Genomic DNA, 22,243 nt, shown 5'->3' on the forward strand with positions numbered 1-22,243 from the left:
TCGGACAGCCAGCTGAAGAGCTGACCCCCATAACGGCTCCATGGCCGTTCGCTCAGTGGGGACTGGACATCATGGGACCTTTCCCAACGGCGATAAGGCAGCTAAAGTTCTTGGTAGTGGGCATTGACTACTTCACGAAATGGGTAGAAGCGGAAGCCTTGGCCACCATTACAGAAAAGAACATTAGAAGTTTTGTCTGGCGGAACATAGTATGTAGGTTTGGTATTCCTAGAGTCCTTGTCTCAGATAACGGGAGGCAGTTCGATAACGGCCCCTTCCGTGATTTCTGCTCACAACTAGGAATAAAAAACCACTACTCATCCCCCGCCCATCCTCAGGCTAACGGTCAGGTTGAGGTCACAAACCGATCCTTGCTAAAGATTATCAAAACTCGGCTCGAGGGGGCAAAGGGCATATGGCCAGAAGAACTGCCAAGCATACTGTGGGCATATAGGACAACGGCGAGGACTCCGACAGGAGAGACACCGTTTCGACTGACCTACGGGAGCGAGGCAGTCATCCCAGCGGAAGTTGGGCTCACGAGCTACAGGGTTCACAACCACGACGAGGGAAGGAATGACGAATCCATGAGGCTACAGCTGGACCTTATAGACGAGGTCAGGTCGGATGCAGAACAGAGGATCGCTAGATACCAGGATCGCATGTCCAAACATTTCAACTCACGGGTCCGACAAAGAAGCTTCCAAGTTGGAGACCTCGTACTCAGGAGGGTCATGGGTACAACTAGAGACCCTACACAAGGAAAGCTCGGCCCCAACTGGGAAGGACCCTACAGAGTTACGTCGTGGAAAAGGAAAGGGACATACCACCTGGAGACAATAGACGGAGAAAAGCTACCACATCCGTGGAATGCCGAGCACTTGAGGAAATACTACCAGTGATAGTATTTCGACAACCAGTTTCTCTTTTAAGACTTTTTGGGAATTATTAACTTTTATTGGCACTGTTTAACTATTTTTGCTACAATATTGTCGTGCCTTTTTTAAGCCCAAGGGGGCAGGCACTTTTCCTTTACGCGTTCTACAATCAGATGCAATTTTTGATCTTCTACTTGAATGTATGTCATTGCAATTGCCCACAAAAGTTAACGGAAACGATAGAAGTCCGCAAGATGGACGGATTATCCTACAGGGACGATCCCACTACGTCCACAAGGTGGACGGATCATCCTACAGGGATGATAGCCATAAGTCCACAAGATGGACGGATACAATATGAAGTCCGCAAGATGGACGGATTATCCTACAGGGACGATCCCACTACGTCCACAAGGTGGACGGATCATCCTACAGGGATGATAGCCATAAGTCCACAAGATGGACGGATACAATATGAAGTCCGCAAGATGGACGGATTATCCTACAGGGACGATCCCACTACGTCCACAAGGTGGACGGATCGTCCTACAGGGACGATCACCCTGAGTCCACAAAGTGGACGGATCACTAAGGTGATGAAACAAAAGTCCACAAAGTGGACGGATCACTAAGGTGATGAAACAAAAGTCCACAAAGTGGACGGATCACTGAGGTGATGAAATATGAGTCCACAAAGTGGACGGATCACTAAGGTAGTGAAACATAAGTCCACAAAGTGGACAGATCACTAAGGTGATGAAATATAAGTCCACAAAGTAGACAGATCACTAAGGTGATGAAACAAAAGTCCACAAAGTGGACGGATCACTAAGGTGATGAAATGTGAGTCCACAAAGTGGACGGATCACTAAGGTGATGAAACAAAAGTCCACAAAGTGGACGGATCACTAAGGTGATGAAATATGAATCCACAAAGTGGACGGATCACTAAGGTGATGAAACATAAGTCCACCAAGTGGACGGACTACTTAGGTGATGTGACATAGGTCCACAAAGTGGACGGATCACAAAGGTGATGCAATTAGTCCACAAAGTGGACGGATCACTAAGATGTTGAAATACATGAAATAAAGTCCTTGAGATGGACGGACTGTCCTACATGAAATAAAGTCCCAAGGTGGACGGATACAATGGATGGACGTTTTCGCAAAGTGGACGTATATTGGCTACGTTAAAATTTTCTACAAGTCCATTAAATACGCGATATATTTAAAAGTGATGAACAACGCCACAAAGTGGACGGTCCGCATAATAAACCCCTCAAAACAGACGGAGAAGGAAAATCCTCACCGATGTAAATGCTCAATCCGTCTGCAATGTGGACGGATAATCACAGATTAACAAATATCCTCACAAAAATAATCCCTCAAGAAGGTAGACGGAGTTTTAAACAGAGCACCAAACAATTATAAAAAGCATGTGAACTTTTAAGCCAAAAGCCCCAAAGGCAAATGTTCAATACAAAAAAAGGACGGATTGTCTTAAAAAATGAATAAAAAAGAAAGACGGATTGTTCACAAAATAAAGTACATATGCATCAATCTTTCTTTTCTTCAGCATCTGGGACATCCTTCGACGGGGCGGACTCTCCGTCTCCCTGAGCAGCACCGTCTCCAAAAAGGTCCTCCGTATTTTCGGAGGCGACGGGGAGGGCAGAAGTCTGGGCTTGGTCCTCAAGTTTGACCATTGTCAAGTCCAGCTCTGGATAAGCCTTCTTGACTTGACGGAGGGAATCATCGAATCCTTGGAGGAAGGAGTCCGACAGCTCGCCCAAACAGGACTCCGAGCATCGGTACTCCTCGACGGCTGCCACTCTAGCCTGACGGATCTCTTCTTTGAGTTGTTTTATCTCAGCTTCTTTGTTCTCTATGACCGTCAGCGAAGTAGCCGTCTTCTCCTCAAGCTCCTTCCTCGCCTGCTCAGAAAGCTCCAGCTTCTTCTCCATCTTGGACCTCCATCTCTGAAGTTGTCCGAGCTCTTCCTCCGTCTGCTGCGCCTTCGCGCGCACCCGGTCCAAGCTACTCTCACGGTTGAGACACCGGTCAAGTAGTCCCTTCATCATGACCAAGGACTGCAAGTAGAAAAGAGACCGTCACATAATGTAAGTAACAGGAAGAATGAAAAACAAAAACTTATTTGACAAACATAACCAACCTGAGCGACGGCGAAGAGGCCCGTCTCCCCCATGGCCTCCGTCGAATGGTTTCCCAGGTCTTCGTAGTCTTCTGCCGTGATGATGGACGACAGTTTCTCCAATGCATACTTGGAGTCATCACGAAGAAGGGAAGGAGGTCTCTCTTGCTTACCGTCTGGGACCGCCATCAATCCTTTGCCCTTCCCCTGCTTCGCTGGGGTGACGGCCTTGTTACCCTCAGCCATTAAGCCAACCACAGGTTCAAGAGAGACCTTTGGTTGCTTAAAGGGACGGTCGGATTTTGTCGTCAGTTTCCTTTTAGGGACTGAAGCTGATGCCTTAGGAACCTCCTCGCCGGATTCCCTCTTCTTGACGGCTTGGGACTTGATCAAAGCTCTCCTCTTTGCGTCATCCATCTCTGCAAATAATGACGGATGAAATTAAAACAAAATAAAGCAAAGTAAATGACAAGTAAAGTTGACGGGCTTACGTTTGTGAACTCGCTCGTCGTATCTTATCGCTTCTTGGGTGGGCTCAGGACCGTCGCAGTACCAATGTATGGTCCTCGGGTTCACCAACTTCGCCCAAGTCCTTTCCTCCGGCGTAGTCTTCTTGCAAACCTTTTCAAGGAAGCTAAACTCCTCGAGGCTGACTTGTGGGCGCCGTCTACCTGCAAAGAAAGATGATCAAGATATACACATATAACTGGACGGATATGAAAAGCAACACAAAATTTAGACGGATGCATACGTGTCTGATTTATAACTGCCCAAGTTGTGTCGACGGGCATGAACTCCGTCTCCCCTGGATGGTTCATCCATCTATCACCCTCCAGGAAGAAGTACCGACTCTTCCAGTCTCTATTTGAGTCTGGGGTCTCAAAGATCACCTTCAACAAGGGGCTCCGACTGGCAAAACTGTACATCCCCCTTGATCCAGAAATCTCGTCTGGACGGTAACAGTGAAGAAATTCACGGACCGTCAATTTCCTTTCCCTGTTTGACATTGCACCGTAGAGAATCTCCATGGCTATGAAGACCCTCCAGGCGTTAGGGGATATCTGGGTGACGGACAACCCCAGATACTGCAAGAGTTCCCTATGAAGGGTAGAAAGCGGGAATCGAAGTCCAGCCTTCAATGCCTGTTCGTACACTCCTACACCGTCTACCCCTTCGTAATAACACTTCTCCGACACATATGGTAGACGGATGGAGACATAGTCTGGAATTTGGAAGTTGGTCCTGAAGGTGCTGAAATGTCTCTCCCTGATGACGGATGTAAACCTATGAACAGTCCACTCTGGCAACATGATGAACTGCCTTAGTCCATCAGCGCCTACAACGGACTCCAGTTGTTGATCCCCGTCATCATCGGAACCCTCTACTTCGACTATCTCCACATCCTCATTTGTTGAGGATGAAGAGGAGGCAGACGGACTCCTACTTTCGCCGGGGCTCTCTTGGTCTTTATGACCGGACGGGTATACATCCTCGTATTCCGTCCCATCACGAACCACCGACTGGTTACTTGACGCACTAGACATTTCCTACAATTGACAATAAAACCTAAGACCGACGGGTTTGAAAGTGTTGACGGGTATGGAAAGCCTAACAACAATGCATAGAAGAGAATGTAACTTGACTATAGTAAATTAGAAGCACTTACCGAACTTAGCAGAGGACGGGTGACGGTTGGTGTAATCAGCGAATATTCGTCCTCGACGGATTGCACAGATTAGGTTGACGGCTTTGCTCTGACAGGGTTGACGGCTTCGCTCTGACAAGTGTTTTCTGAGTGAAAATTGAAAAATGAAAGAGTGAGGCGCCTTATATATATAGGAAGTGCACGGAAGACGAAGCGACGCTTCGATCCTATACAACGACCATTCAGAGAGTGACACGTGGCATGCTTAATAAATGCTGACAACCTGTCAGTACGTACCAACAGATTTGTACCTGCCATGTATCCGTCAACTGGATGATTCTCCCTTTGACGGGTTGATCCAGCTAGGACCGTCGTTCTATTTTGCATGAATCCGTCATATCCATATGTAAGGACCGTCACCCCACTGATCCTTTGACCTTAAAGGTGACGGATCATCGGGGTGAAGGGGGCAACTGAAGATGATAAAATATTGGGCATGATGGGCTTACCTTAATGGGCCTGACGGATTGGGTCTCTTGGGCCTGCGTGGGTATGGTCCCAGCTTTGAAGGCCCATCACTACTGACGCAGCAAGGGCCCATGATCCGGTAATGAGAATCCTTGCTCACCACGTTTGGAAGAATTGGGAATAGAGTCCCACATTGAAAAGATGTGGGAACCAGAAAGGGAAAGTCAACCCCTTATCACTATAAAAGGCGTAATACCCACAGAAATCGAGGTATGCTTTTATGAACCCTCTCTAACGCACTAAGTAAAACAGAGGAAGTCTAACTTGACCGTCGGAGAGTCTTTGGCCGGCACCTCACCGGTGCTCTCTGAAGGATTCTTTAGTTTCTTTCCTCGTGCAGGTTCAATTCGAGTCGCGAGTACGGTGTGACCCATTGGTGACGGGAATCGACGTCATCAAACTTAACTATATCATATATATATATATATATATATATATATATATATAAACAAACAAACAAAAACAAAGCACAAACATTGTGTTTCAGAATTTTTTTTGTGACATTACTTCCTATGAAAACCAAATAACTTTGTCCACTAACCATCATAATTAAGAATAATGTCACCCACTAACCACATGGATCTTATTGCAGTATGAAAAACCAATGTAAGAACAGAAAAATATCTGCTTATGATTACAATGTAATGAAAACACACTAAAACAAAGAGAAAAACCAGTAGTGTTGCAATACAAACCTAATACAAATATTCATCAATAAACATGCCTCTTTCTTTGAGACGGGTCTTTCCAATACTTGGTTTACTTTATAAGGTCTTTAGGGCGAAATATTTTCCTAATGATAGCATCCTGGAAGCTCCGGTTCATCCACAATGTTCTTTTCCTTGGAGGAGTATTTTAGAGGCAAGGGATGTCATTAATAAAGGTGCTGTTTGGAGAGTGGGGAATGGAGAGTCTATTAAAATTTTGGAGCATACTTGTTTGCCAGACCATTCCAACAGTAAGGTTGTTTCTCCAAGGACTAACACTGATGCTCTCTTTGTGAAGGACCTGTTTTTGGAAGATAGAAGGGTGTGGGATCCTGGTTTAGTGGAAAGGATTTTTTTGCCGTGGGAGGCTGAGTTGATCCAACGGATTCCAGTGAGTGAAGAGTATGTTGAAGACCTGTTGATTTGGCCTCTAACTCGTACTGGGGATTATAGTGTGCAGAGCCCCTATCAGATGTTGGAGACAAATGCAAGACGATTAAATCCAGGTTCTTTTTCACTGGATGGGCAGAGCAAGGTATGGAAGATCAAGACTCCAAATAGAATTCGTCATTTTTTTTGGCGAGTTGCACGTGACTCTCTACCTACAAAACAGAATCTTCGACATCGACATGTCCCTGTTGAAGCCTCCTATTCAACGTGTGATGAGCATACGGAATCTTTAATCCATTGTTTATGGTTGTGCGATCATGCCTAGGCAGTTTGGAAATCTAATATTAGTTTTGTCAGGTTCTACAGAAAACAATATTGGAGCATTTTCGAGTTATGGGAGGAGGTATTATGTAGCGCTTCGGAGTATCAGGTGGCTCTATTTTCTACTATTTCTTGGTGTCTGTGGCAGAGGCGGAATAGATTGAGAGAGAACCAACCAACTTGGCCGTTGAAGGAAGTTGGTGAAGGGGCAATTGTCTTAGTGAGGGAATTCTTTGATGCATGCAAGTCTGATGCTGGGCCGAGTGTTCTTGCTGCTCATGTGCGTTGGTCTCGTCCTCCAGAAGGTATATATAAGGTGAACTTTGATGCTGCTATGTTTGAGAATTCAAGTTGCGCAGGTATCGGGGTGGCGATTCGAGACTCAGATAGTGAGATCATTGCTACTTTGTCCCAGAGGATTCCTCTTCCTTTTTCAGTGGAGATGGTAGAAGCCATGGCAGCTCTTTTTGCGCAAGGAAGTTGTCTATCTAAGGAATAAAGCAAATGCAAAGTAAATGGTAGCTCTTTTTGACCCATAATAATAAACAATATACTATAAGGAATATAAAAAATAAAACAATGAAAAGTAAAGTAAAAAAAATCAAAATAAAGCAAATGCAAAGCACCTAACCTATCTGGGAAAGAGTTAAAAAAAATAGGTCATGGGTCATCCGGTTTGGGAGAAAGAATACTATATTTTAGTAATACCAACTCAGCATTTATTTTGGTATTTCCTATTCAATAAATGAGTGATACATGTTCCAAAAAAACCACATCAACCTGTTGCATTGGACCAAAGCAAAAGCCAATTTTATCCTAAAAAATTTCAAACCAGTGCCACTTTCTTCCACACTTTACCAAACTTGAAATTGCAAAACCCATATGTTTCTCTCTCTGTCTCAAATGCTCCCTCTCCTTTCTCTCTCTCTCTCACTCCGAACCTCGCTGCCAAATACAGCCATTGCCGTGCATTGCTGGTCCAGCGAGATCGGAATTTGTATCCTCTGAAAACCTTGAAAATCATTTTTATTCTATTTCTAGCATCATCGTTAGAACCTGCACCACTTTCTCAGTCATCGATTCCAACACCCAACGATGCAAAGGGGTAATTTTTCCTTTTTATCTGCTTCTTTTCAATACTTTTTCACATCTTTTTCATTTTCTTTTTATTTACTTGCAAACTACTGCTGGGAGGCATATTTGAGCGTGGAAATGAGACAAATTTTTTATTTTCTTTTTATTTCTTTGCAACTATGGATGGGAGACATTTTTTTTCAATACTTTTTCACATCTTTTTCATTTTCTTTTTATTTACTTGCAAACTACTGCTGGGAGGCATATTTGAGCGTGGAAAGAAGACAAATTTTTTATTTTCTTTTTATTTCTTTGCAACTATGGATGGGAGACATTTTTTTTTTCTTTTCTAATAAAAGTTTAGAAGATGGGAGGCACATTTGAGTGTGGAAAGGAGATCGATTTTTCAGTTTCTTTTTATTTATTTGCAACTATAGATGGGTTTTTTTCACTTATCACCACACAAAATAATGCAAAGGCTCATTTTAGCGTGGAAAGGAGATAGATAGGAATACTAGAACCTGAAACTTGTTGTATATGTGATAGCCTAAAAAAGAAGTTTATTTTTTATATATATCCCAGTTTTTGTGAAACAAAGAGTTTAAGAAACTCATCAGGATATTGAAACTGATCTGTCTCTCTTTGAATTTGGCATTGGTGCAAGGATGTGATGCTTCTGTTCTATTCGGTTTGCTGAAGGAATTGATTCCAATAGTTAGTCTCTTTCTAAAAGTCTCCGCTAAGGCATTCAATCTATCTCTTCCTTTGTCTTTTTTTTTTTTTTTTTAGTTTTAAGTCTCTGATTGTGTAATTATGGAAAACTATGAGTTTTGTCTATTCAAGTTGTTCATTCAATATTCTTTTTCATGATTAGGCTATACTAGTAATGGATTTTTCAGAAAATGCTCTTGATACAGTTGGTGACAATGAAAAAAAGTGAAAATCATGAAATATAATATTGGGTAAATACTATGAAATTAAACTTGGAATGCTAGTGAGTTCCTAAGGAGAAGCATATAACCTTTATAATAAGTATCAAGTATGCTTTAAACAAGGGGTTTGGCATTCGAAAAGGGGAGATGGTGGATCAAAATTAGATTATGACTGTTTTGAGAATACTATTTTTTATACCACTTATTAAACTAATAAGTATAACTTAATATGTGCACTATTTGTGGGAATCAATCGTCATTAGAACAATGTTTTAATTGGTCGTGCCTTGTTAACAGATGAGACTATTGAGAAGAAATGGAAAAGATGAGAAGTGTAAAATATGCAACTAGTTCACTAGCTCAGCAAGCTAGTTCTATGATACATGGTATGTTCAAAATTACTATTTTAGTCTCTCTTTTTTTCTTAGCTTTGCTTGTTAAGTTAAACCATTTGTTACTATCTTCTCTTTTTCTTAGGAGATATTCAATCATCATTATTTTCCCCGGAGTTGTCTATTACTTATCCCATGTTTAGTTATACATGAATGCTTCAAGAAAGTACCTTAATGTTACACATGAGCTAGGTACAATATGTTACTTTATAAACTTTTTACATTAGGGGAAAAAAAAAAAGGCCCTTTAACATATAAATTTTTTTTCCAGGGCCCTACTTCAAGATTCTGAAGAATGATGGAGAACGGTATTGGACAGTTTTTTGGAATAGCAAACTACACAGATATATGCACAACTAGTGGACAATATTTTTGGGCAACATATTTGACTTGGACAGTTTTTTAGATGGGATATCTAACAATTTGGACAATTGATATCTTTTGTAACAACTCTTTTGGATACATTTTGTAACTAATGTGGCTAAACAAAAATGTTAGATTCTATATGAAAATGATGAATATTTTTAAATGTAATGGTAAAGTTCATTTCTATATGTGCATCTTTGAATAAGACAATTGTGGATGAAGGTCGTAAAATTCATTAAGGGAGAGGTTGATAATTTTGGAGGGTGATTACAATTCCTCCCATCTAGACAATTTGCAAATAGTCTTGGGGATGACTTCGGAGTTCTCATTTTCTTTTGCTTAAAGTTAACCTTACAAAGGACTTTTGTTCAATACGCGCAAAATTTAATTGTATTAAGGGTTTGTTTGGATATCATTTATTGCTAAAAACTGAAAACTGAAAACTGGAAACTGAAAACACTGTAGTAAAATAATTTTCAAATGTGTGAATAGTGCCATGAGATCCAGTTTTAAAGTTGTTTTTGTTGAAAAAAGTAGTTTGCGAGTCCTGTGAATAGTGCACGAGATCCACTGTTTTAAACGTAGACACAAATGTGCACCAAATAATCTATATCCAAACTCATGCTAAGATGAACTAAATACATTGATGTGCTCTCTAATTTGTGTTGCCAAAATGTTTAGCCATTCAATCTTCAATTTTTCTGAAATCCAACAATTATAATCAATTTACAAAACAATTTAATACATCAAATTTGAATTTGAGCTTTATGAGTAAATTGTTGTGCAATCATAAAATTCTGCTTAAAACTAGATCATTCTTTACTTCATAATTTTTTTTCACCTTTGGGCGAGGTCCACCTCCATATATAATGATGAAAACTCAAGCATGCTTTATTGTATCCTAATTGGCTTGAAGATAATATTTGCAATTACAAACTTGAAAACAATATCTTAGCGAAAAACAAACTTGAAAACAATATAATTGTCCACTATTCATATATGAAAGTTGTATGACAAACATGAAATGAAACAATCTACTTATAAGACTTTTTTCTTAAATTATGGCTCTCAAAACAACTTGCGAGCATACAATTGCCTAAGTAGAAGACCTCAAATGTCTTCTTTTCTCAACATTCATAAATATAGATAGTGAGACAATTTGCAAATCACATCTTCCATCATTAACCCAGCATAAGCTACTTGATATTCGCTTTCAATGTTTTACAGCATTTAAGCTCCAGCCTTGGAGATTTATCTGTACAAAAAAAAGAAAAAAGAAAAAAGAAAAAAAAGAAGGCACTCACATAAGAATAAGAAATTAAAGTACCTAACACAATCATAGGCATTAAACAGTACTAGTAATTGCAGAGTAAAATACAAAAACTATATGAATACTGAATAGCTTTGCCACTACAAATTTCCAACAAATCTGATGGTATCAAAAATAAATTCAAAGAAAGAAAATAGAATTTCATTCACTCATTTTGGGAATGATTAAACCCCAAACTTTTACTAATGAAATGTATAAATTCAGTAAAACGAAAATGATATCCACCAATGAAACAGTCATGAAAGAAAATGTTAATAGCTATGTAGTAAGTATCACCAACAACAATGACATTGAAGACACAATTAAGAACATCAAACGTGCTAATAAGCATGTTATGTGTTATATCATACCTTTACGGCTTTACCAACAGTAAACTAAGACAAAGTATTGTACCTATCAAAGAATATGTCTAATTCCTCTTATCAAAATTATCCATTGACTGCCCACCTTCTCCTACAACGAGCTCTCTGCGTACAAAACTTCCTTGCAACCACCTTTTCTTTTGTACCACAACTCTACTGAGCCTAACACCACATTTTCAAAAACCAAATAAATAAACAACAGAAAATAAAAATATTTTATTAACATAACTGATAATGGAAACAAAATTAACAAAAAATTTATAGTAAAAATAAATGTAATTTGTGCTTAGAATTCCAGATTATATTATTTCTTTGTAACTTTTAGTCTTCTAATTCTCCAATACCATAAAAGGATCTCTACGTTACAAATCTAGACTACACATTCATATAAATATAATGGGTAAAAATAATAGATAAGCATAGTAACTTCAAATTTTTGGCCTGATCCGAACCTACCCACAAATTGCTATTTTCTTCATCCATACTTTTGAATACATTTTGGAGGTAGAGATAAGGGCTATCAGTGTATATGGATATTTTTAAAAAGAAAAAGAAAAAGAAAAAAAAGGAGAAAATTACCCCAAAGAGAGAATACCTAGAGGTGGTCGGAACCGCAAGTAGGGATGGTGCTTTGTGGTGGTCGGAACTGGAGGTAATGGCTATAGTTTGTGGTGGTCATAACTAAAGGTTGGGGAGAGTGGTGCGGTGAGGAAATGGAAGCTGTAGTTGCAGGTAGAATGGAGTTTGAGAGAGAGAGAGAGAGAGAGAGAGAGAGAGAGAGAGAGAGAGAGAGAGAGAGAGAGAGAGAGAGAGAGAGAGAGAGAGAGAGAGAGAGAGAGAGAGAGAGAGAGGTAGAGAAGAACTAAAGAAGAGTAAAGTTGATTTGGGAATTAGATTCCAAAAAGCGGAAGAAGGAGAAAGAGAGGAGTCATAAGGCGGGGTTTTGAAAAAAATTCAAGGTCAAGATGGTCTTTTTGTTTGGATTAGATGAGGAGTCTGGTGTGATTTTTTGAACAACAAAATAGATGTCGAGTTGGTATTATTGAAACATAGACATGACAAAACGGTCAAAATTTTCTGACCTGACCGACCCGAACTCGAACCATTTTTTAAAACTTTTTTTGGGTAAAAAATAAAATAAAATAAAGACAATATTGATTTAATTATTTGTTGTGAGTTTTAAGGAAACAATTGAAACATTTACATAACTACATGCAAATTAATTGAAAGATGAATGGTTGAGCATTCTGTAATGAGTAAAGCTTTTAGATATCAAATAGCAAAGTACATGCCAAGATAATTTGGTTACAGTACAGTTAAAAACATAGATTTAAAATTGTAGACGTGCGAGAAACATTCACAAGTGTGAAAATAGTGAAGCCAAAGTATCATATTAATATAAATTATGAATGCTTAGACCTATTTTTTTAACAATTTATGTCCAAAATAAACGGATTTTCAAAATAAATTATGATATTTCTTAGAGTGTGTGTTGTTTAACAATGATATGTAAAAGAGATAATGTATAAATAAGTAAACAATCAAACTTTAATGTATATCTCAAATTGAAATAGAGTGCCAACCACAATTGACAATAAGTCATGATTGTAAATTTCTTATATTTTTTTATTTATTTTTTGTCAAATGAATTATCCAATAAGTCCTTTGTAATTTTGTTTTATATTTTGGGATGTTGATATTGTATAGAAATAAAACTTGTGTATTTGTTTTACTTATCTTTGTGTTATTTTGTTTTAGATAGTAATGTTAGGATTTGTATAATTTTAAAATTATTGAATAAGTATTAATAAGTGTAATTTATTCTTGATATAAGTGGTGAATTCAAAGTAATACATTTTACATCAAGTAGTTTGTTGCATGACTTTCCAAATGGCAAATACATGTTGTTTTCTTTATAAAAAAAATTCATGTGAAAAATACGGGTCAACTGGACCCAACCCAACCCGCAACCCGATTGACCCGAACCCGTTTTTAACCTACTTAAAATGACCCATTTTTTACCTGCAACTTGTTTAACCCGCAACCCGATTAACCCGACCCGTACTCGACCTGACCCGCCTGTTTTGCCATGTCTAAACATGGTATACTTTCTCAATTAGGGGAGCTTAATTGGGAATTCACTCTCTGCCATAAATAACCATTTTCAGGTGTTCCCTGAGGCTGCATGAGAGTTTCAAGGCGTATTGAGGATACATTGAATATGTTCTATATCATAAATATAAATAAATTGCACAAAGAATAACCAAGAAACTATTGACCAATGAAGGTAAATATTCAATGGATGTAAAGTCAACATTACAATCAATGAATGAATGACATAATAGACAAAACACCGAAACATTGATTTCAGAACTTTAACAGTAAAATTAACTTACTCTGACTTCTTGTCTTGATGCCTCAGATGGATAATTGTTAACTGCAGGAGAAAGTCTAATCAGAGTACTTGGGGGAAGTAGGCCCATCCCCAACTGGGCTGCGAGAACTACAGCCCATGAGCATGCCATCACCTGGTTTTCTATGCTGTAAAAGTACATAATCAACAATTAGTTTTAAGGGTAATGTAATTAGAGTAAGAGCCAGAACAACAAAATGTGATACAAAACGCAACTTCAATAAGGACTCATACAAAAACATATATCGACTATGAAGGGCCCAAAAAAAAAAAAAAAGTGTTAGGACATATGTAGTTCAGGTTAGGAACATATGTCAATATAGAATTGGCTAATCTTTGGACAAAACGCACTTTACTTGTAATTGGGTAGATTTAGAATGTGTTTACTACTTCAAGAAACAAGGTTTTAAGTTCAAGTGTTAAAGCCATGCAAGTCTGTCCAAGAATCAAGTGAAGAAGTGCTGGATTTTAAAACTCGACAGCTAGTATCTATCGAGGCTTAAAAGACTATTTTAGCCCGAGACTCGACTGCTGCTCAATAGATAGGATATCTATTGAGGTTTATGAAAACCAATTTTCCAGATCTGATTTCACTCCAATTCATGAATAGATGTTGGGGTTTTCTTTTCTCACAACCCTAAACATATATAAAGATTGTTTTAAGGGTCGTCGCAGATGATGCAACGAAATGCAAAGGTTTCTCAAAAGCATATTGTGAACCGGAGACATATGCCTTAGTTCATCTTTCTATTCAAGAAGCTGCTGTGTTTGTACACCGTAGAGTTTTGTAATCAAGCAACTTCGTGATCTTCATCGTGTGATGAACTGAAGAACTTTGTAGCCAACATTCCTTCTCAAGTTGGTGATTAAGTCGCATATTAGGAGCCGTGCATTAAAATGAGATATTGTCACTACAGAACAAGTCCAATTGAGTATTGGGGTAAGGGTTCAACTATAAGTTGATATAAGATACTAGGATTCCTTTACTTGTAATCGCTTGTAATAACAGTGGATTCTCGGGAATGGTGACCTTAAAATCACTCGGTGGGGTTTTTGCCATGTAGGTTTTCCCCATTTGTAAACAAATTACCGTGTCAATTTATTTTCCGTTGAATATTTAGTTTAATTGGTGATTTGTTTGTGTTGCCACGCATATTGTATGTGAATCTAATTAATTAATCAACTTGGCTAATTAATTGGTTAATTCATCACATGGGGTTAATACATTATTGGCCTATCAAAAAGAGTTTCAAAAATATTTTGTTCATGAAAGAGAGCATTAACCACAAGGTGGAAATAGTTACAATTTTACCAAAAAGGGATTCAAAATACCTGTACTATGTAGACTTCTTTGAGACCTAAAATTTAAGCTTAATGAAAAACATCTACCCTCTAACTTCTTCAAGATAAGTTTTTAAAATTGGAAAAAGTAGCAACACACAAGCTAGGAGGAATATATATATATATCCACACTGTCAACGGCAGAAATTCACTTCCTTATTGATTTGTCGTGGGTAAGAGCCAACCACGACAAGCAGGGAGATAGTACCTATTGGTAGAACCTTAATTCCTCCAAAGCTGATCAATGACACACTTACTGGATGAAGTAACTCCTTCTTAATTCTCATTTGCTGGAAGGTTAGATAGTAGAGAATATCGGCTGAACTCCAGTTGTCCACTAACACCCTTCTGGTTGTATAATTTGCAATTGTCAGAGTAATGACAATAGCATCATCATGAGGGTGGTGCAGTCTTCTTGCATCTTCATATGTAAAAATTATGGTTAGCTCATCGTCTTTGATCATCCTTGGTCGTCGTCTAGATATCTGAACATTTTGAACTTCCTGTAGATAAGTCTTCTTGGCTTTGAACAAGCTTCTTGTTGACATGCCCCTACAATGATCTTTATTTCTCCAAATGGTGGACGCACTGGTTCTTCAACACTTATACTCTGTCACATCACAATTGTGGCAAGAATTGGTTTTACAAATGAAATTTATAATGTGTTGTAAAATTTATAAGAAGTAATTTATATCAGAATTTTTTTTTTAATTTTTAATTTTTTTAATAAATTTTGAAATCTAAAAACAACCTTATGGAAATGTGTATAACGTTGCAAATAGGGTGGCAAAATAGGACAAAGTGAATTTTGTTCCATGTTAGTGCAATTCTTCAAAGCCTAACTTTTGCCTTAATCATTGGAGTGTTTTCAAGACCTCAAATTATTTCATAACTTCTTTGTCACAATTCTATTGTGGCAGACTGTAAATATTTACTTATCATTTACATATTAGCCTACTATTTTTTATCTATTACTTATACTCTGCCACACCATAGTTGTAGCAAGAATTGGTTCTTACAACTGAAATTTATAATGGATTGTTAAATTTCTACGAAGTAATTTATATTAGAAATTGTTTTTTTAAAAGTTCTTTAATTTTAAATTCTCAAATCTATAAACAACCTTATGGAATTGTGTACCACCTTGCCAATATGGTGGCAAAATTGGATGATATGAATTTTGTTAATGTTAATATAATTCTTTAAAGTCCAACTATTGCCTTAATCATTGAAATGGTTCTACGATCACAAACTATTTCACAACTTCTTTGTTAGAATTCTGTTTTGACAAACTATAAATGGTTGCTTATCACTTATATATTTACCGGCCATTTTTTGTCCACCATTTATATTCTGTCATGTCATAGTTGTGGCAAGAATTGGTATTATAATGGAATGTTAAATTTATATGAAGTAATTTATATTAGAAATTATTTTTTAAAACTATTTAATTTTAAATTCTCAAATCTAAAAACAACCTTATGGAATTGTGTTCCACATTGCAAATAGGGTGATAAAATAGGATGATATGAATTTTGTTCCATGTTAATACAAATTTTCAAAGCCAGCTTTTGCCTTAATCATTGAAGTGGTTCTAGGACCACAAACTATTTCACATTGAAAGCATGATAGGCCCACATACATGATCCATAAAGTAAAGATGTCAACAATGTGAGAAAATTGAAAACAAGACAGGTTTAGTACACAACAAAGTCATTTGTCGTACCATTATTGAGGGTTAATATCATTCTAGAGCATAACTTATCTATTATCATATGAAACTTGAGAGCAATCAGAGCTATAAAAGTATAAACCGACTTTTCTAAAGGTCCAAAATATATTTATCAGCCATTTTTTGTCCACCATTTATATTCTGTCATGTCATAGTTGTGGCAAGAATTGGTATTATAATGGGATGTTAAATTTATATGAAGTAATTTATATTAGAAATTATTTTTAAAATTATTTAATTTTAAATTCTCAAATCTAAAAACAACCTTATGGAATTGTGTTCCACATTGCAAATAGGGTGACAAAATAGGACGATATGAATTTTGTTCCATGTTAATATAATTTTCCAAAGCCAGCTTTTGCCTTAATCATTGAAGTGGTTCTAGGACCACAAACTATTTCACAATGAAAGTATGATAGGCCCACGTACATGATCCATAAATTAAAGAAGTCAATAATGAGTACACAACAAAGTCATTTGTCGTACCATTATTGAGGGTAAATATCATTCTAGAGCATAACTTACCTGTTATCATATGAAACTTGAGAGCAATCAGAGCTATAAAAGTATAAACCGACCTTTTTAAAGGTCCAAAATAACTAGAAAGGTGAGAACATTATGAACCATACATTATAAATAGTGCAATTCTTTAAACATTATGAACCATACATTATGAATAGTGCAATTCTTTAACTACGTATTCCTTGAATTGTTGAAATTGGTAGAAATCAAAGTTTCGAAGCCACTAAAAATACCCATCATTTTTCCTTTCCTTAATTTTGACTTTAATGGCAGAAAAAATTGTTCACGTTACGTGTGTTAAGTGCAATTCTTTAACTAGCTGCCAACTTACTTTTCGATGGTTAGAGCATTAGCATCCGAAATTGCATAACAATTCCTATTTTAACATTTAAAAAGTTACTTTAGCTATTATACAATATACCTAACATCCAAGTTTTTTATTTTAACATACAACACATTAAAATAATATAAATTATACAATTAAATAATATAAAATGTTAGGTTCTAAAAGTTTAGAACAATTGGCAAATCGTCTTGTCTAGATATAGATCCTAGAGTCTATAGGTATTATTGGACAATGCTCAAGGTGATTCAAGTTAAGATTCAAGAACATACAAGCTGAAGAAAGAAGATTTCAGAATTTGCTTGGTTCGACTGATCGAGAGACAGGCTCGATCGATCGAGAGTCGTATCTGCAAAATTTTAATTAAGCCTGAACAGTAGTTCAAGCCCAAAAAGGATTAGGGTTTCAGATCTACTTCTTCTAGTATATAAAGGAAACCCTAAGCACGTTTTTATAAGGCTTTTTAGAGAGAGAAGAGTGTGCCTCTTTTGTTTCTAGGGTTTTGTACCCAAAAAACTCTCTCGGCGTTATTCCTTGATGAATCTCAAGATTCGATGTTGTAGAAGTTGCTGTCTTCTCTAGTCATCAAAGGAGTTGATGATATAAACCTTCAAGGGTGGTCTTGGAGTCCCAAACAGGAGAGGGTTATGGTGTTTGGTGGTAATTTACTAAACCACACTCTGGCTGGACCTTTCAAGGTGGTAGGAAAGGCTTTGCACATAATTTCATCTGGAACACCTTGAAGATTCCTGGTTGTTTTAAAAGTGGCAATGTGATCGCAGGGGTCAGTGTCCCATCATATGAATCCAGGGTAGGCATTTTAAACTTGGAAGAGAATGGATGATTTATGATGGACGCGATAAAGGGGGAATCAGTCTTGTGGACGAGATTATCCACATAATTTGCTCTCCTCATAGAATCTTTCATGTCTTCCATGACTCTTTTCATTTGGTCCATCTCTCTCTCTCCAAATGTGAAACCCTGCGAGTGACGATACCCCTAGACTGGTCTCCTTTAGTGTTATTCTTAGCACCTTCATTTCCTGAATTTTGGCCTCATTCTCCACCATGGTATTAACATTGTTTGTTGACTTCTCTAGTTAACTCATGATTTCGTTGTGTCAATTCTACCATCACTGCTGCCATGAACTGTAATCGTTGTTTAACGGTCATGGGGGGTGGTGGTGCACGATTTGGATGACTGTAGGCATTCCCACTCTCCTAGTGTCTTGGACTAGTGGCCATTAACCTAGTCCGACCCATCCGGCCTTTTTGTCTTGGAAAGCGGAAAAGTTAGTACTTAGAAACTTTTTAACTCTCTTCTTCCCCACAAATGGCACCAACTGATGATGTATGAAAATCAGTAGGCTGAAATACTTCGGGCTATGGTAATGGCTGTAAGTCCTAAAAGGAAAGAAAGAACTGTCAAAGGTGACCGGTGTGAACTGGCCAAGGATCCTCGACAGTTAAGTTAGTTTTCTCTCTAGTACACAAGGATAAAAAATAGTGAATGGTTAGAACTTAACTTGGGTGAATGAGATTTGATCCTTTTATAGAGAGTTAGATGTGGGTCTACTTGTTTGGATTCACTACCATCATGGGTAATGTGGGCAGTTTTTAGAGAAAATGGGGTATGTGAAGCGTAGTTCGAGGAATCTCTTCCACGTGTTAAGAGCAACATGTCGTGGTTTGTTCATGTAGAACCTTTGGAGAATTCTCTGTAGAATTTACTAAGTATAATTTGGTCGTCCATGGATCTAGTCATCTATGAATATAGTCTTATAGTCTTTTATGGACGAGTTCTTTCAACTGGATTTTATTATTCCTGACGAAGGGTCTTCTTCATGCATTCTGTCATTCTTGGATGGTTTTCTTTAGACGTGGTCTGGTCATGGACGATAACCAAGGCGGATTATACTTAATTGATTCCCATCAAATAGTATTAAAACAAAACTATCCAACCCATATAGGTTCAACCCGACCCAACCCTAATCCATATGGGTTGGGTTGAACCCCTGTAATGGGTTGGGTTGGGTTGTATTTTTTATAAACCATCATGGTGAGTTAGGTCGAAAAATCTCCTCAATCTGACCCAACTCGATCCATGCACACCCCTGCTTGAGACCAATGAGAGCTATAAAAATAAAGATAAAATATAACTTGTCCCTGTTAAACCTAACCAAGAAAGCAAGAACATTTTAAATAGTAACATTTGGAATCATGTATATCCTAAAATCACTCACCCACAATGAGGGTGATAATATTAATGTTATGAGAAAACTCTCTCTACTGGGTATGGATTATTCACTACTTGGAAATATTTTGGAAGAAATAAAGACATTAGTGGCTGATCTTTGTAATTACTATTTCTAATGTGTCAGGTGATTTGTAACTCAGTGGCGCACTCTTTAGCTAAATTTGTTAGTTTATCTCTAATGATATAACTTGGATGAAAGGCCCTCCTCCCCTTGCCTTAGAGGCTCTATTCTTTAATGTAAATGTTTCTCTTTTATAAATGATAGTCTTTTGAGACTAAAAATAATTAATATATATAAACTCAAATTAGCTAAGTTTCGCTTTCACCTGTCAAGAGTAGAACTTCTATTCAAATACCAAAATTGGAGCTAGATGATCCACCCGATAGAGAGATTATTGATATATGTTGTTATTATTATTATTATTATTATTATTTTTTCTTTCCACGTAAAAAGCTAAAACAAATAAAAACACGTATTAGAGCATGTACCCACAATAAATCAAATGATGCAAAAATTGTCACAATTAACAAGAGATTTTTTTAAACCCTATTCCCCCCCCCCCCCCCCTCTGTTAGTGAATTTAATTGTGATTAATGCATTGTAAAATTAGTGTTAATAGTAAACTTAGTGAAAGTGATGTTACTATAATTAGACTTGACTTCAATCCAATGCATTGAAGCACTAAACTCATGCTTTACCTGTTCTAATTACAATTTATCACTTTAATAAATTGTAAAAAGCTTTACATCTCTAACATGACACTATTCCATGTTATCATATTTATCCTCACTTCACGCTTCTATTCAATAGCGACTTCCAAAACTTTGCATTGCAGGGGTTTCAAATTCTATTACCCCAACACGCCTTAAGTGCAATTCATTAGCTTGGGAATATCAAAAGGAAGGGGGGGGGGGGGGGGGGGAGGAGGTTGTCTTTTAGAATCAATATGTTTTCAAATAGTTGATTTGAAAAGTTGAAAGCCCTCTTATTGGATGATCATGATACCTCTTGGAAATTGAAATTCTTAGACAGTTATAGTTATGGTTGTTGATCACCCAAAGAATATTTGTTTCAAATAAATTGAGCTAATATATAATACAAACTAAAAGAATTCTTCGTGTTACATGTATTAAGTGCAATTCTTTAACTACCTTGAAAGTTGAAATCAGTAGAAATCAAAATTTTGAAGCCACTAAAAATATCAATTCTTTTTGTTTTTGTTTCTTTATTTGGATGTTGTATATTAATTTGGATTCAACTCATTCATGAAATTAAAACTTTTGTTTTATTTTGACTAAATGGGATGACCCAATACATTTTGGGATAGAAGGTGATAAATTTAGAAAATTTTTTAATATTTAAAAAGCAATTATTCAATTATATATGTCTTTCTTTTGAACCCATTCTTCTTGCTTTTGAAGATACAAAATTACTATTATAGCTTTTGTATTTAGATTTTATTAATATCATTTTTTACAAGTTTTTAGGAAAATCGATTGTCAATAATTATTCAACATATTCATAATAATTAAGCTCATAGCATTTTTTTTTTCCTTTTTGTGAAACAATTGCGTTGGATTATTGGCCCAATATTTTTGAGGCCTTCTTAAAGTTGGGAAAAGAATGTAAAATCTTTATAAAACCCTAGTATGGGGTCTAGTGGTCTAGCGCCACGACCAACTTGCAATCATATATATGAGACTTATTAGCACTAGTGTTGTTGGCTAATGTGAGAATCCTATAGTATACCTTATTAGAGAAATGATATGTCCACAACATTTTTACAATATTTTTACAACAAATTTTAAGTGGTAGGTTGTTACTGGTTGTTATTATTGGGACCAAAAAGTAATTTTAGTGTTAGGTTTAAATTTGAACCAATAATAACTAACCGCCTATGATTTGTTGTAAAAATATTGTGAAAATGTTGTGAACGTAGCACCTTTCATCTTATTAAATAGGACATGACTTGCTCTGATGTTTACCATTTTTTTTTTTATTTAGCAGAAAAAGAAAAAAAGAACAATTATCAGTATACCTATACAAGGAAAATGGTATGAAAAAAATAAATAACAAAATTAAGTCGTAATCTCACATTTGTAAAAATAACATAAGACTAAGAAACAAACAAACACTAGATGGAGTCGGCCATCTCCATGATAACATATTAGCATTGGGTCAGTCAGAAATCAAATTTGAACTCATTGAAAAAAAAAAAAAAATCATAACACTTTTTCACACGTGGCAATCAAATATATATATATATATATATAAAATATGAAAATTGTAATTTTATTAAGACGAAGATAAAAACATTACATCTTGAGTTAAAGTGGACTTAATGAATGAATGATTTTTCCTCTATCCATGTTACATAATTGCTAATATTCTTGACGTGCTGAGCTAACAAATGAGCAAGACGATTGCCTTGTCTTTTAATATGTGTAACTAGAACCAGGCAAGACTCTCTAAACTTGTATTAAATCCTATCAATTGTATTAACAATTCGTAGTTGCTTTACTGGAATCATTTAAGGCGTTGAAAACAATCTTTGAA

General features: G+C 36.8%; 1 protein-coding gene and 1 long non-coding RNA gene across 2 annotated transcripts; both read right to left on the reverse strand.

Moving 5' to 3' along the window:
• Positions 1 to 2,305: 2,305 nt before the first annotated feature.
• On the reverse strand, positions 2,306 to 4,625 carry LOC126720480 (uncharacterized). Its single transcript, XM_050422977.1, has 4 exons — positions 3,784 to 4,625; positions 3,524 to 3,703; positions 3,054 to 3,451; positions 2,306 to 2,970 (listed from the first exon to the last, which is right to left on the reverse strand). The coding sequence occupies exons 1-4, from the start codon at positions 4,574 to 4,576 to the stop codon at positions 2,437 to 2,439; spliced, it is 1,905 nt and encodes a 634-aa protein (XP_050278934.1). The 5' UTR covers positions 4,577 to 4,625; the 3' UTR covers positions 2,306 to 2,436.
• A 5,844-nt stretch (positions 4,626 to 10,469) lies between these two features.
• LOC126724352 (uncharacterized) lies at positions 10,470 to 11,844 on the reverse strand. The gene is made up of 2 exons (XR_007654941.1): positions 11,675 to 11,844; positions 10,470 to 10,642 (listed from the first exon to the last, which is right to left on the reverse strand). It is a non-coding gene; the product is annotated as an uncharacterized LOC126724352 (long non-coding RNA).
• Positions 11,845 to 22,243: the final 10,399 nt, after the last annotated feature.

The sequence above is a fragment of the Quercus robur genome, chromosome 4 (assembly GCF_932294415.1).
Source record: "Quercus robur chromosome 4, dhQueRobu3.1, whole genome shotgun sequence".
NCBI classification, from domain to species: Eukaryota; Viridiplantae; Streptophyta; class Magnoliopsida; order Fagales; family Fagaceae; genus Quercus; species Quercus robur.